At 38.4% G+C, this 17,071-nt stretch overlaps 1 protein-coding gene across 6 annotated transcripts in view; it reads right to left on the minus strand.

Annotated features, from left to right (window-relative positions):
• The window catches only part of WAPL (WAPL cohesin release factor), a 91,100-nt gene that overhangs the window by 24,157 nt on the left and 49,872 nt on the right, over positions 1-17,071 (minus strand). For 4 of the 6 annotated variants that reach the window (XM_003828204.7, XM_003828203.7, XM_055093091.2 and 1 more), the window contains 7 exons: positions 14,763-14,858; positions 13,497-13,649; positions 13,093-13,229; positions 11,887-11,998; positions 8,042-8,269; positions 1,911-2,022; positions 1,135-1,232 (listed from right to left, as the gene is read on the minus strand). In XM_003828204.7, coding sequence (XP_003828252.1) covers positions 1,135-1,232; positions 1,911-2,022; positions 8,042-8,269; positions 11,887-11,998; positions 13,093-13,229; positions 13,497-13,649; positions 14,763-14,858 — 936 coding nt within the window. The remainder of the gene's footprint in view (positions 1-1,134; positions 1,233-1,910; positions 2,023-8,041; positions 8,270-11,886; positions 11,999-13,092; positions 13,230-13,496; positions 13,650-14,762; positions 14,859-17,071) is intronic. The other 2 variants (XM_063607490.1, XM_034931021.3) reach the window with 1 other exon arrangement.

The raw sequence follows: 17,071 nt of genomic DNA on the forward strand, positions 1-17,071 counted from the left end.
CTGTTATATTCATTCATAATTAACATATTCTACACTACATATTCACTGTAACGAATTGCCAAACACACTGAATGTCAGAATAGAGCAGTCCTCAACTTACAAATAACGTAAAGTTCATAAGTAGATTCATTTAGAACACATTTTTACAAAGAAGTTATCTGTTATCTACTGTGCCCAAAGCACTCTAGAAGACACATGGAACACTACAATTTAATCTATGCCAGGAGTTTTTAATTTATACTATACTACTTTTAAAATAACCTGGTGAACAAACCTATGCATCCTGAAATTAGCTGGCAGTATAAATTCTAATCTATACGGAACTGGGTTAAGTCTTTCGTAAGAGTCAAAGAACAAAATATACTCGCTGCAGTTCAACAGTATCATTCTCCAAAGCCAAATATTATGACAGGCCATGCCTATAAACAATCTGACTCAAATAAAAGTCAAATAAACAAAATGCTAATAACAATTTAAAAATAAAACCTGATTGCATTTCACTATTGTTATCTACAAACAATGTAGTCAATAGAAATTCACATTAAGGAAAAAACAATAAAGATTGGAGGGGCCCAGCAAAGTGTAACGCCTGTAATCCCAATACTTTGGGAGGCTGAAGCCGGCAGACCACTTGAAACTAGGAGTTTGAGACCAGCCTGGCCAACATGGCAAAACCCCGACTCTACTAAAAATACAAAAATCAGAAGGGCATGATGGCACATGCCTATAATCCCAGCTACTCAAGAGGCTGAGGCATGAAATTGCTTGAACCCGGGAAGCAGAGGTTGCAGTGAGCTAAGATCATGTCACTGCACTGTAGCCTGGGTGACAGAGTGAGACTCTGGCTCAAAAAATAATAATAAAAATAATAAAATATTTAAAAAAGATTGGCATATGTAAACAAACAAGCCTAACATTTCATTTGCAGCAATAATACATGTACTCTTAAAATATAAAACTACTCATTTAGCTTGTTTATTAACAACTGGTTGCTCAAAAAATGTACTGCTATTTCTATCTGGATTAACAGAAGTGAACCTCCAGGGGTATATAAAATATTTGGCAGTCTCTCTCTCACACACACAATCACAATTAAGACTGAATAATTTTTGCCAAATAGTCATCCATACTTACACTTTCTAAAACTCGTAAACATCTCTCTGCTCCCCATAGTGAGGCTACCAGTTTCTCTTCATCCTCATCTCTACTTAAATGATCCACACATTCTTTTACTAGGTGAAAAGAAACAAACATAAGTTAGTATTTATCATCAATACTTACCAATAGAATACATTTAGCTAACATTAGAAGCCATCTGTACACACGCTATGAACATGCTGGAACCTCTCTGAACATTTTTTATTCTAGGTTTCATACTGTGAGATTTTGAAATGCATACTCTGTAATTATTTTGTTTCCATAATCCCCCAATATCAAAATGTTAATGGCCTCTTCTTTTTTTTTTGAGACGGAGTTTTGCTCTTGTTGCCCAGGCTGGAGTGCAATGGCACAATCTCGGCTCACTGCAACCTCTACCTCCTACATTCAAGCAATTCTCCTGCCTCAGCCTCCCAAGTAGTTGGGATTACAAGCATGCACCACCACGCCTGGTTAGTTTTGTATTTTTAGTAGAGACAGGGTTTCTCCATGTTGGTCAGGCTGGTCTCAAACTCCCGACCTCAGGTGATCCGCCCGCCTTGGCCTCCCAAAGTGCTGGGATTACAGGCATGAGCCACCGCGCCCGGCCGGCCTCTTCTTTAAATGTTAGAAATTTGCAGGATGCAACTAAAAAATAATAATGATAATAGACATTTCCAAACTGATACAATTATTTTTTGAAGTATGTCAATGGAGTATTTTCTTCAGGCTTTAAATAATATATAAAAACATTCTAAATGTAAATATCATACCTTTATCTACAATATGATCCAGACCACCCAAAAGCCGGAGTTCTTCTTTAAACCAGTCTCCTGCTCGTTTAGAAGTAAGGGATAATAATGTCTCCATAGCTAAATGCCCAGTCTAAAAACCAGAAGCATCGTTAATGAATATCAACTTTTAGCAATAACTCTAGAAATTGTTTCTCGTTACAAAAATTTACTGCATGCTACATGTAGTTTAACACTACTTTTATACATAAAATTGAACTAATTTTCAATTTTATCAGAATAGTCCACATTGAACAAAGTTTTTTAACCAGCTTTTCACAGAGAAAATGTGCTATTAGTCTATCATTTGTCAGTTTAATATTATACATATATATAGGTACTCTTATTTCTACAGTATACAGGTCAAGTGTGGAACTGCTAAGTCAAAGGGTACATGTATTTTTTAACTGTAAATCAATATTGGATTAATTTACCACAATGGATTTAACAAGTAACACTCTCAGGAGCAAAGTGTGGGAGTGCCAGTTGCCCTGAATCTTCAAAAGTACAAGTTATCACTTAACATTTTTGTCTGAGGGTACAAAATGGTAACATACTGCTTTTGTTTGTATTTTTACAACGACAGTAACCTTGAACAGTTTTTCACATATTAACTATGTTTCTACTATGAGACTCCTGTTCATTATTCTTTCCATATTTTCCTGCAAGACTGATTGTCTTTTCTTATTATTTGGTGTATTTTGTCTATTCTGCATACAAATCCTTTGTTCACTTTAGTGTTGCAGACTGACTAGTTTTAAAGGGCATACTGCGGGCTTAGCAGCTCAGATATTCATCATGTGGCCATGATGACAAAACTGTATACAAATAATGCTTTAGGACCACCACCAGAAGAGTACAAAAGCTAAGAGCCACACTCACAACCTGAGTAAAGTTTTTATTGCCCTTTATTTCACTTTGGCTGTTGTTTTTCTTTTTAAAGCAGACAGCCACTTCCCAACAAAGAGCAATTTGGTTCCTGCTGCAATAAAGAACTTCAGCATAACAAAAGAAATGCTTTAACTAGCAAAGACTGACAAGATCTGGTTTTTCTCCCTAAGTTTCTCCCCCTTCAAAAGATGAGAGTTTACATTAAGTCCTTCAGGTCTATTTGAAAAATGCACATAAATTAGATATTTAGAAATACAAATAACAGATATTACCAGTGAAAACCTTAAGACTGCACATTTAGAAGAGATCTAGAAGATTTTAATCTACTTCTTTTAAAAAAGTTGTTCTCGGCCAGGTGCGGTGGCTCACACCTGTATGTAATCCCAGCACTTTGGGAGGCCGAGGCGGGCTGATCACCTGAGGTCAGGAGATTAAGACCAGTCTGGCCAACATGGTAAAACCCCATCTCTACTAAAAATACAAAAATTAGCTGGGCGTGGTGGTGGGTGCCTGTAATTCCAGCTACTCGGGAGGCTGAGGCAGGAGGAACTGCTTGAACCCGGGAGGTGGAGGTTGCGGCGAGGCAAGATTTGTGCCACTGCACTCCAACCTGGGCGACAGAGTGAGATCCCGTCTCAAAAAAAAAAAAAAAGTTGTTCTCCAAGGTGACAAATATAGAACTAGAATCCAATACCACAAAAACAGATACAATTGTGCCCATTTTTCATTCTGTCCCTCAAAGAGTAATTTAGACTGGTTCGTGTGTGTTAATTCATGAGTCATACAGGCAAAGCTGAAGCCTAATGAGGCATTCTTTGTTTAGAAGAAAGGTGATGGTAATTTGATATTAATAATTAAAACTCGAGCCTTTTTAGGAAGTTTTGTTTTTGTTTCTATTGGCATAAAAAGGATTCTTTGATATTTTAGGTTATAGTCAGTATACTATAAGCTAGCATTTAAAAACAGCCTACTAATCAAGCATTTTATTTGAAAACTGGAATAGTACTCAGAATTAAAGCACAGCCAAATCACTAATCAGAAAATAAGAGGAACAGGCCGCGAGGTGGCTCACACCTGTAATCCTAGCACTTTGGGAGGCTGAGAGACAAGGATCACTTGAACCCAGAAAGTGGAGGTTGCAGTGAGCTGAGATCGTGCTACTGCACTCCAGCCAGGTTGACAGAGCCAGAGAGTTTCAAGGCAGTGGGGGGGACCCCCGAGGCAGGTCCTTCAGGAGGTATTCCAAGACAAGACATTGTTATCAAGGGAGATGACACCTCCATGCCTGTTTTACTGCCCCTAAAACCTTCCAATGGGACAAGATGTGGAGGTGGAAGACAGTCATATTGATAATCTTGACCCTGTGTGGACCTTGGTTAACGTGTGTGTGTCGCCTTCATTTTTAACAGAAAAAGTTTTAAAAGTTAAAAAATAATAATTTTAAAAGCAGAAAAAAGCTCACAGAATATTTTTGTAGAGCTATACAATTTGTGTTTTAAGCTAAGCGTTATTAAAAAAGAGTCAACAGTTAAACTTTGGGAGCCAGAGTGTATGGTGTTTATCAAGTCTACAGTAGTGTGCAGTCATGTCCTAAGCCTTCACATACACTCATCACTCACTCACTGACTTACACAGAGCAACTTCCAGTCCTGCAAGCTCTACTCATGGTAAGTGTCCATATGGGTGTATCTTTTTAAATCTTTTATACCATATTTTTACTGTACCTTTTTTATGTTTAGATGCACAAATTTTACCACCATTGTGTTCCAACTGCCTTCAGTGTTCAATACAGTAACATGCTATACAGGTTTGCATCCTAAAAGCAACAGGCTGTACCACATAGTCTAGATGTGTGGCAGGTTATAACTTCTAGGTCTGTGTAAGTACACTCTGATGTTCACACAGCAACAAAATCACCTAACGATGCATTTTTAGAGCATATCTGTCATGAAGCAAAGCATGACTATATTACTATTTTAAATTATCTTTTCATGGCACATCAGCAATACCAATATATTCAAGAAATTAAGCAACTAGTAACAAAACAAACGTGTAAAGGATATTCATTGTACAAAACAACACAGTAAATCTACTGTACAATTTAAAACAAAAATATTCAAGGACAGCTAACATTAGTGGGGAAAAGAGGAATCCTAAAATTGACAACTGTGCTCTGGCTTAATCATATGAGTAAACTATTTAATAGAGTGTAGGAAAGTTTTTATTCTGGTATTTATCATCCTAATAAATTCAACAAAACATAAGACAAATTCAATTATCAAGTTTATCATGTTATTTAACAGCATACCTGAAATGAATCTAAATGTTGAATATAGAAGACAAAAAAATAAAGTCATATTCATCCAACTATGCAGGCAAATAAAAACTATAGGCTCAAATTTATTCTTTTATAGCATGAAAAAAATCAGTAGACACTGCAAAAATACAGAAGTAAATAAAAATTATAAATGTTTTGGACAGGCGTAGTGGCTCATGTCTGTAATCCCAGGAAGGCCGAGGAGGGCAGATCACCTGAGTTCAGGAGTTCGAGACCAGCTTAGCCAACATAGTAAAACTCTGTCTCTACTAAAAATACAAGAAAATTAGCTGGGCGTGATGGCACACGCCTGTAATCCCAGCTATTCAAGAGGCTGATGCACGAGAATCATTTGAACCTGGGAGGTAGAGGCTGCAGTGAGCCGAGATCACACCACTGCACTCCGGCCTGGGTGACAGGGGCAAGACTTCGTCTCAAAAAAACAAACAAACAAACAAACAAAAGTTTTACATGTAGCATACAGACGATATGATGACATGGAGGATCATTGATTTGCCATCTGGGCACAACACCTCTCTCCACAATCTTATAAAGTGAAAAGTACTGAATACATGTCAGTTTTGTATCTTGCTGTTTAAAGTTAAATTGCTCTCCCATCCTCCACCATAACCAGAATCTATTACCACCTCTACCTTAATTAAAATAGAAAATAGAGCAAGAGTCTAAGTCACATCTGGCTAGCACAAAGCATCCTATAAATTTTTGTGGCACATGCTGCAGTCTTCAGTTAAGTAGGTGTGGAGACACTGGCTTTTGTTTTTTTGTCTTTTGTTTGTTTGGTTTTTTTTGGAGACGTAGTCTTGCTCTGTTGCCCAGGATGGAGTGCAGTGGCGCCAATCTCGGCTCACTGAAACCTCCGCCTCGCCTCCTAGGTTCCAGGTTCAGGCGATTCTCATGTCTCAGACTCCCAGGTAGCTGGGAATACAGGCACCCACCACCACGCACAGCTAATTTTTGTATTTTTAGTGGAGATGGGGTTTCACCATATTGGCCAGACTGGTCTCGAACTCCTGGTCTCAGGTGATCCACCCACCTCGGATTCCCAAAGTGCTGGGATTATGGGCGTGAGCCACACCGCCCAGCCTGGCTTCTGATTAATTAACATCTGTTCTGGGAAAGCCTCTAAAATTTCCAGTTTACCCATTGATCCTTGTGTAAAATCAGGTACTTACTGTATATCCTGCCCTTATGTCAAACAACCTTGATGTACACTTCAATAGCCCTACACATCCATTCTGAATTATGCTTTCCATATAGCATATAAATCCCGGATGTGGGGTGTAATGGCATGGGGATCCCGAGACACAGATACGGCTTTTGTTCCTAAGTCCCTATTGAATGTTTCTTTCTAAAAAACTGGATTTATCAGACTCTTTGGCCTCTCAGCTTCCTTGGACTCTGGAGGTACATTTGCATGGACTTGTCCATTGTGAACAGTAGACAATAATAAATGTTTATAGAGTTTTGATGTTGGAAATGTCTGAAAACCAGGTTATTATACAATAAACACTTATTTTTTCTTCTTTTCTTTTTTTTCAAAACCACAGGCCAATTATCTTCTACTGGCCTAGAAGTGGATGGAATCACCAATATGTGAATGGAACATATTGATTCTACAAGTAAAAAGCCAGAAGAAAGCAAAACTGAACTAAAGCAAAAATGGAATAGCCATCTCACACATGGGGCATTGTGATGAGCATTAAGAGCAGCCACTGGCCATGACTGTATTATAAGGAACACCACCTCAGGGGAGGCAAGGTGCCTAGGAATCTTCCTTGTGGTGTCTTCAGGGTTCTTCAAGTCCCACGAAGCAGTTAGACACCCTGAGGTACTCTGGGATAAATAGATGCTTGCTCATTGAAAAGGCAGTTATGGCGGGGGTGGTGGCTCACGCCTGTAATCCCAACACTTTGAGAGGCTGAGGGAAGATCGCTTGAGCCCAGGAGTTCAAAACCAACCTGGGCAACATGGCGAAAACCCCATCTCTACTAAAAATACAAAAGTTAGCCAGATACGGTGGCATACACCTGTAGTTCCAGCTACTTGGGGGGCTGAGGTGGGAGGATCACTTGAGCCCAGGGGTTTGAGGCTGCAGTGAGCTATGACTGCACCACCGCACTCCAGCCTGGGCAACAGAGCAAGACGCTATCTCAAAAAACAATAATTATTACTATTATTATAAAATAAAAATTAAAAAAGAAAATGGTGGATGTAAATCCTCTGAAATGTTTATCCCTGAAATCCATGGAGAATAGGAATTCAAAATTCCTAATAGCCTACATGTAGTTTCTACCCTTTTTTTTTTTTTTTTTTTTTTTTTTTTGAGACAATCTCACTCTGTCACCCAGGCTGGAGTGCAGGGGCACGACCTTGGCTCACTGTACCCTCAAACTCCCCGGGCTCAGGATATTTCTCCGACCTAAGCCTCCTGACTAGCTGGGACTACAAGTGCACACCACCATATCTGGCTGATTTTTTTGTATTTTCTGCAGAGCTGGGGTTTCACCATGTCACCCAAGACGGACCCAAACTCCCAGGTTCAAGCAATCCACCTGCCTTGGCCTCTCAAAATGCTGGTATTATAGGCATGAGCCACTGTGCCCGGCCCCTTTTTTTCTTAAAAAATAAAGAGAAAAGGATTAGACAAAATGCAACAGAAAATGTGCAACTATTTATTGGGCAAAAAGCCTAAATACAGAAAAACTAGTTTAGGAAGTTCAGGCAAGGAATGAAATTATGCTCAGATCTAAACCTAAGAAATTTGCCAAACTGTAAACCAAGGTTAGAATTAAAATAATTTGCCCACAGTCACACAGCTACTGCAACTAACCAAAGACTTTCTGAAAGTAATTCTCATCTTAGAAGGAAGGAAGAAGGAACCCACCGTTATATTTTCTAGATCAAGATGCTTGTTGTGTACAGTTTCACAGAGCCTTCGGATTTTTTCTTTAATTTTGTTCATGTCTTTTTCATTCAGTAGCTTGGCTGACGAAGCATCTTGTTCCAGTTCCAAAAGTCGAATCATTAGATCTAAGCTAGCTCTATCAAGATCCATGTTCAAACGATCTCTACTCAGTATATACATGAGGGCAGCTGTACAGAGGGACAGATTCTTCAACAGGCCAAAAAAAGAAAAGAAAAAAAACTTCATGTAAGCAACTCCTGACATCTCAGGAAATAAGACTATTAATGACTTTTGTTTACAAGTTAATGCTTAAAACTTATATTACTAACCATGTTGGAAACTTCAAAAACGTTTTATTCAGTGGTCCCTCTAAAAAATATTCTTTTCTTTTTTTTTTTTTTTTTTTTTTTGAGATGGAGTCTTACTCTGTCGCCCAGGCTGGAGTGCAGTGGCGCAATCTCGGCTCACTGCAGCTTCCACCTCCCGGGTTCAACCGATTCTCCTGCCTCAGCCTCCTGAGTAGCTGGGACTACAGGTGTGTGCCACCACGCCCAGCTTATTTTTTGTATTTTTTTAGTAGAGACGGGGTTTCACGGTGTTAGCCAGGATGGTCTCGATCTCCTGACTTCGTGATCCGCCCACCTCGGCCTCCCAAAATGCTGGGATAACAGGTGTGAGCCACCACGCCCGGCCCCTCTCTAAAAATATTCTGAAGAAACATGTTTAAAAAATAAAATGCTGTTGCTTAAAATTTTACCTTTCAATGGATCCTCCATACATGAATGCCTGATAGCTCTAAGAATATATGCTGAGTTACATATTTCTTAGGCTATACTATGCTAAGAGTTTATAAAACATTTTTGCAGATATGTGTGTGTGAGTATATATATATAAAAACCTTATTATGATATACCTCATTTTTTTTCTTTTTGAGACAGGGTTTCACTTTGTCATCCAGGCTGGACTGCAGTGGCACCATATTAGCTCACTGTAGCCTTGACCGTCTGGACTCAAGCAATCCTCCCCACCTCAGCCTCCCAAGTAGCTGGGACAACCGGCAGGCGCCACCATGCCCAGCTGATATTTTTGTATTTTTTGTGGATGGGGTTTCACCATGTTGCCGAGGCTGGTCCTGAACACCTGAGGCCAAATGATCCACCCACCTTGGCCTCTCAAAATGCTAAGATTACAGGCGTGAGCCACCAAGCCCAGCCTATTCTTTATGATACAGCAGATAGTCATATTTCAGTTTAAAATCAATAATTTAAATAATAATTTTAAATCTATATCATACCCTTAACACATTTTTTCCCCTGGAAAACACAGCTGTGTTTACATCTGTATATAAACCCAGGATGCTGAAATATACATATTTGGATTTCTTTAAAATAAACCAATCGCCAGGCGTGGTGGCTCACACCTGTAATCCCAGCACTCTGGGAGGCCGAGGTGGGCAGATCACCTGAGGTAAGGTGATCGAGACCAACCTGACAACGTGGTGAAACCCCATCTCTATTAAAAATACAAAAAAATTAGGCTGGGCGCAGTGGCTCACGTCTGTAATCCCAGCACTTTGGGAGGCTGAGGCAGGTGGATCACCTAAGGTCGGGAGTTTGAGACCAGCCTGGCCAACACGATGAAACCCTGTCTCTACTAAAAATACAAAAAAAAATTAGCTGGGCATGGTGACGCACCTCTGTAATCCCAGCTACTCAGGAGGCTGAGGCAGGACAATCACTTGAACCCGGGAGGCAGAGGCTGCAGTGAGCCAAGATTGTGTCACTGCACTCCAGCCTGGGCGACAGAGCAAGACTCTCTCAAAATATAATATAAAATAAAATAAAATTAAATTAAATTAAATTAAAATAAATAAAATAAAATAAAATAAAATAAAATACAAAAATTAGCCTGGCGTAGTGGCAGGAGCCTGTAGTCCCAGTTACTTGGGAGGGTGAGTTGTGAGGATCGCTTAATAAAATAAAACAATCAAGTCTGGTTGAACCAAATAATTTTTTAAATCATTAATAAAATGTCTCAAAATCACTCAGATCAGGTAGTTAAATCAGCACACTCTACTTTTTTTTTTTTTTTTTTTTTTTGAGAGGGAGTCTCGCTCTGTCGCCCAGGCTGGAGTACAATGGCACCATCTCAGATCACTGCAACCTCCGCCTCCCAGGTTCCAGCAATTCTTGTGCCTCAGCCTCCTGAGTGGCTGGGATTACAGGCACGCACCACCACGCCCAGGTAATTTTTTGCATTTTTAGTAGAGATGGGGTTTCACCATGTTGCCCAGGCTGGTCTCGAACTCCTAAGCTCAGGCAATCTGCCCACCTCAGCCTCCCAAAGTGCTAGGATTATAGGCATGAGCCACTGCACCTGGCCAGGACACTCTACTTACACAATCTAAATACTGAAGGTGAAATATTTTAGATAAATGTGAATATAAAAAAAGGTCTTACATTTGGGATATTCCAACACTTGAGATATTCTGTACTTAAACCTATTTCAATATACAGAAAACACAATCGTCTAAAGATTTAAACTTTGAGCCCCCAGAAGTAGAGAAGCATCAGACCAGGTGTCTGATTAAATGTTTATACAGCGAATTATTTTTGGAAATTAGGATGCCATAGTAAAGGCCATGGGGGATCCACTGCCCTTAAAAATCACACTGTAATGTCTAAGTTCACTGTTAACTGCATAACAAAGCAAACGAATTCTCTTTTTTGTTTGTTTTTAAGAGATGAGGTCTCACTAGGTTTCCCAAAATGGATCTGAACTCCTGAGCTCAAGAGATCCTCCCTTAGTCTCCAGAGTAGCTAGGACTTACAAATGCACACCACCTTGCCCAGCAACAAACTAACTTCTTTTTTTTTTTTTTTTGAGACAGAGTCTCGCTCTGTCTCCCAGGCTGGAGTGCAGTGGCACAACCTTAGATCACTACAACCTCCACCTCCCGGGTTCAAGCAATTCTCCTGCCTCAGCCTCCCAAGTAGCTGGGATTACAGGTGCCTGCCACCACACCCAGCTAATTTTTTGTATTTTTAGTAGAGTCAGGGTTTTACCATGTTGGCCAGGCTGATCTCAAACTCCTGACCTGAGATGATCTGCCCACTTTGGCCTCCCAAAGTGCTGGGATTACAGGCATGAGCCACCGCGCCCAGCCCAGAAGATGCAGTATTAAATTAATTATCACCTAATCTGTATTTAGAACATAATTTCTTTAACAAAAATATAGTAAGGCCATCTCAAAATACTACTAATGCTAATAATTAGCAATGATGGTTACTTTCTTCTAATTTTGGAAAATGTTAAACCTAATAACTTTTGTTATGTTTATCATTATGCAAAAGCATCAAAGGCAAGGAAAATGAAGAAATTATTCCTTATCACAATGAGGCCATGTTCCAGATTCAACACTGGACAAAAACGTTTCTAAAAAATTAGGGCTGCATTTCCAAACCAGCTTTTTTCCATTCATTAGTATCAAATAATATTAAAAGATTCTTCTCAGTGCTTTCTGATTATAGAGAAAATTATGCTTACAAAATTCTGTATCAATATACTACATTAGCTAAGATAACAAAATACAATTTTAAAAGTATAAAATGACACATTAAGAAAAAATGTTTTCACGTTTTCATGATAAAATAAGTATTAAGCAAAAACTTCTGGCCGTAAGCACTACAAATTTAGCAAATAAAATGAACTCAATCTATAATTAGGATATATTTATAGAATATTCAGTGAAGATATTTTTGATAGCCAAATAGACTAGTAGTTTTCAACATAAGGCTTCTCAATCTCAGAAACTTAAAAAATACCTGATGGTGCTGGGAATCATCCAAGGTTTTAAAGACCATTGCTACCATCCCATGTGCTCTCAGGTGCATTCGAAAACTGGGCATGGCACATTTAGTAGCCAAGCTAATAACACTACAAGAAAATAGAGCAGGTTAGGGGGGCTGGAAACAGCTAGTACATTAGCTTTGAGTTTGTGTAATACCAAAACCAGCAAACAGGAAGGGGGTAAAAGGGTCAAAGCACTGCCCATACATGATCACAATATAGAAACCATAGGCAAAACACATTATTAAAAATATACTGATGCCTAGTGCATGATTAGGTACACTGTATTTTAAAAAAATAACGTAATTGTCTTTAGTGCATTCCTTACGTTACTACTACCACCATTAAAAGCTTAAAATCTGAGCTGCCTTTCATTAATACTTCTGATAAAAATTATAATTAATTATATTTGATTGGATATACTCCAAATGACTGAAAAATTTAATCAAAATTATAGTATTCAATCAATCCATTAGGAAATACAAAAGATCATCTTTTTGAGCATTTGGGTGCAAATGTAAGCGTCCAGATCACAATATGCTTAAATAAATCTAACTTATTACTCGAACATCAGAGGTAAAAAGAACTTAAAAGATTTTTTTTAAATTATTTACTTTATTTCTTTCTGGTAATTTTTTCTTTCTTGTTTTTGGAGACAGGGCCTCACCTCACTCTATCATCCAGGCTGGAGTGCAGCAGCATGATCACGGGCTCAAGCCATCCTGCCACCTCAGCCTCCCAAGTAGCTGGAACTACAGGCATATGCCACCATGACTCGTTTTTTATTTTTTGTAGACATGGGGTCTCACTATGTTGCCCAAGGTGGTCTCGCACTCTTGGACACACATGATCCTCCCAACTTGGCTTCCCAAAATGCTGGGATTACAGGTATGAGCCACCACCCAGGGCAAAAAGATGCTTTAGCATAATTTTTTTTTTTTTAAGCTCTTGAAAACTGAAGCCTATGCTATACTAAAAAGGCTCTCATCACCCAGCTTTCCCTCTTATCATGCAGAATCAAATTCTTTATAAAGAAATGGATAGCATTTTAACATATCACTGGCTATACATACTACCCCATCATAACAAAATAAAAAATGTTTGGCTTTTTGGACAACACCTAGTTGAAAAAATTTAATACAGCATGCACATAATTGTAAAATATAAAAATAAGATCTTACCTAAGGCAACGTGTGTTTAGAGGCTGAGTGCTCTTTAAGCCACTTAACAAGTACTCAATGTCATCAGTGAACTCTTGATTTTCACCAAATTCTACAACATCGTTGAAGTGCTTCACGTGCTGAACAACAGTATATAACTGCCAAGAAAAAAAAAGTTCACCCCTTTTTAACTAGGAACTAGCATATTTAAATCTATGGGCTCACTGTACTTTACATAAGTGCATAAAATAGTTCGTTAGATGGCAACAAAAATATTTTTAGAACAATGATGATGGTAGGACAAAAGAAGTTTGTGGTTCAAAACTGAGTATCAGTATACTGATATTTGTTGAAGATATTAAAAGGCTAAATGTCACATACAAAAATCTATCGACATGCAGTAAACACTGTATATGGCTGCTTACTTCTTTGTCTTCTCGTCTGCATTTCAGTGCAGTAACTATATCTTGGTAGGGCTGAGTAGGTATTGTCACAGTTTTTATCACTTTGGAAGGTGGTGCAGGAGCCTTAAAAACTCCATCATCTTTTTGATTTGGTTCCTTTGAAGACAGCCTCACCTATTAATAAAGGTATTAAATTAGTTGTTCTAAATAAATATATAAAAATAGGAACGTCTCATCTATCTGGCAAATTCAGCTTCAAAAAAAAGTAAATAAAGCTTTTTAAAAAGCAGGGAGCAGGGAGGCCTCTCAAAGGTCTTTAGAAATACTTTGAATTCCATGCACTAACAGGTAAGACATATGTATATCTGCACACAGAAGAACCACTCAAGGATTCCTTCTGGTCTTTTTTAAACTTTTTATTTCACACAATTTGTCGTTTGTCTCTAGTACCATTAGAAAGACTAAAGAACCACAACTGCATGCAAAAATAGCTTTCATAAGCAGAAAGGGACAGGACAGAAAAACTAGACAGAGTCAAAAGAATTTTAGTAGCACAAGAGTGTGAAGTAGTTTAGGGTAGAAATAAATAGCTATAACAGGAGCATGCTATATTACTACTAATATACAAAATGATTTCTTTATACTATCAAAAGGAGTCTAATCAGTTTAAGAAGACAGGGAACTGTACATTATACTTTAGAAAGACTTCTATCCCCAAATTTCTTATTGTTATAAAGAACTAAGTTACTTGATAACTCCAGATGACTGAAGCTTTACTGTTAACCTAGAAATCATGTATGATATTACCAGTCATTCTGGAGAAAATAAGTTGCTAAGAATCTTTTTCCTAATGTTTTGGATTGAAAAGTATTACTAGAATACAGGAAGAGATTTGCCTCTGAAAAGCAAATTAAGCACTGAAAGCCACTTAGAAATATATATAGGATGTAATACACAACATAGCTCTTATACAAACATCAAATATGGACAATCTTGCTCTTAAACACTAAATACTATAAATTCCATGAAATGTGGGTCATGAGTAACAAGAGCCTTATTTTTTATGGCTTTCATTGTTTAACCTAGCAGCACTAGAATTTCTGCTATCTTACTGACAATCCTCAGTTTTCCAATGAATTAAACTGAAACTAGTAAGTTTCAGTAAAGAAAGCCAAAATAAACTGTTAAATAGAAAAGTCAAAGATTTACAAATTATGAATTAAAAGAGTAACTGCTTAATTTATAGCTTATTAAAAAACACAAAATAAATAAGTACAGTTCACTTACTGTGACACTCTGAGGTTTTACTACTGGTGGCCCAGGCAGTTCTTCTGAATCTGGATGATTCCAATGTCTGGCATTATATACAGCTTTTGTGGGTGACTAGAGAAATGAGAGAAAGATCAACTGATTCCATCCTTATAAAAGACTCTCAACTAAAAATCATAAAGAATAATTTATATGCATAAACATGTCCTAGAAACAGCAGGATGGATACTATCTGGGAACAGTCCCACCATAATTCCCATTCTCATGTCTATGGCAAATATAATCACTGTAGTACTAGGTCACAAAATCAGTAATTAGTGCTCTGTGCAACTATGACTAACCAAGAAAAGATGGCACTTGAAAGTAAACCTAGGCCAGACATGGTGGCTCACGCCTGCAATCCCAGCACTTTGGGAGGCCAAGGCGGGTGGATCACTTGAGGTCAGGAGTTTGAGACGAGCCTGGTCAACATAGTGAAACCCCGTCTCTACCAAAAATAAAAAAAATTAGCTGGGCATGGTGGCAGGCATCTGTAATCCCAGCTATTTGGGAGGCTGAGGCAGGAGAATCACCTGAATCCGGAGGCAGAGGTTGCAGTGAGCTAAGACTGTGCCACTGCACTCCAGCCTGGGTGACAGAGTGAGACTCCGTCTCAAAAAAAAAAAAAAGGTAAACCTCTTGCTAGGCTTACTAAGTAATCAACACATTTAACTCAACATGGGCTGGGCATGATGGCTCATGCCTGTAATCCCAGCACTTTGGGAGAGTGAGGAAGGAGGATCACTTGAGTCCAGGAGTTCAAGACCAACCTGGGTGAGCCCCGGAGTTCAAGACCAACCTGGGTGACAAAGCAAGACTCCGTCTCAAAAAAATTTTAAAAATAGTAATGATGATAATAATAATAGTTCAATGGGTTCTTTGGCAAAACTTTATTCTTCCTACTACCAATTCATGCCTCACAATCTTCCAACAATGGGAATCCAGCAGTTTATGACAGACAATGCGCTCATTTAAAGCAAACCACTGCAGCCAGCTGTGTGCCACCACTCAAGAGTTCTCAAATTTTATCAAGGTAAATATAATACATATACCACATATTCCAAGACACAGTGGGATCCAAAAAAGTACCATGTAATAACATACATGATTTCTGCAGCAAAATATCACACTAAGCAGGACAAAGATGTAAAGTCCCTCACACATCAATTGAGGTTATTGTGCTGCCCTATCAATTGACTTAAACTTCCAGGGGATTTTCAGTTTTAACACTGAATTTCCGAATTGAGAATAAATGACAGTAAACCTACAAAATCAAATCAAGTAAAAGAACAAAACCCTCACTTTCAAGAGAAAACTGCATAATTACAAAGACAAAATAGAAAGGTAACACCTCATCCTCTCTATCCTCTACAAAAGTGACGTTAAATTATGTTTTGAACTTCAAATACATGGTTTGGACAAATTAGAGATTTTCTCTTATGAAACAAATCTTATTTTCACTACAACAAAAATAAGAAGACAAGTGGAAAATCATACTTCAAGACTGTCAAAAAATCTACATTAAAAAACTTAACTATTTCCCCTTACTAGCTGCACTGAAGCAACATAATTAGCATTAAGCATTAGTGTGAACTAATGGTTAGCTTTTAATATATTATCTCTAATAAAGTGGAAAAATTCTCATTTGGATTGTGTACACAAACCCATCATTCATAAATGCCAGGTTTGCATAACATGATGATGCATTAGCAATCTGAAACAATTTATGCACTCATGCAATGACTTGATCTGGCTTCCTGAGACACAACACATAAAGTGGACTGAACATAAATTTTAAAACCAACCTCTCTATTCCTTCCATTCTTTTCAAAGACCAGCTATGTAACTTGTGTGTCTGCTAGTTATGGATCCCTAATTTGAACTACCTTTAGTACCTCAAGCATACTCAGAGCCCAGGCTCTGGTAACAACAGCCTTTTGGCAAGAATGAGTGCCTCAAAGCTCAAGCATTTTACTTCTTTTTAAAAAGCATTGATTGGGCTAGGCACAGTGGCTCATGCCAGTAATTGCAGCACACCTCTAGGCCGAGGCAGGAAGATCACTTGAAGCCAGGAGTTCACAACAGCCTGGGCAAGAAAGCAAGATCCTGTCTCTACAAAAAATAAAATTAAAGAAATTAAAGAAGCAAAAAGAGAAATTATTTTTAAAAAGCACTGACTAGGCCGGGCGCGGTGGCTCACGCCTGTAATCCCAGCGCTTTGGGAGGCTGAGGCGGGCGGATCACGAGGTCAGGAGATTGAGACCATCCTGATTAACACGGTGAAACCC

This window comes from Pan paniscus, chromosome 8, assembly GCF_029289425.2.
Source record: "Pan paniscus chromosome 8, NHGRI_mPanPan1-v2.0_pri, whole genome shotgun sequence".
Taxonomy (NCBI): Eukaryota; Metazoa; Chordata; class Mammalia; order Primates; family Hominidae; genus Pan; species Pan paniscus.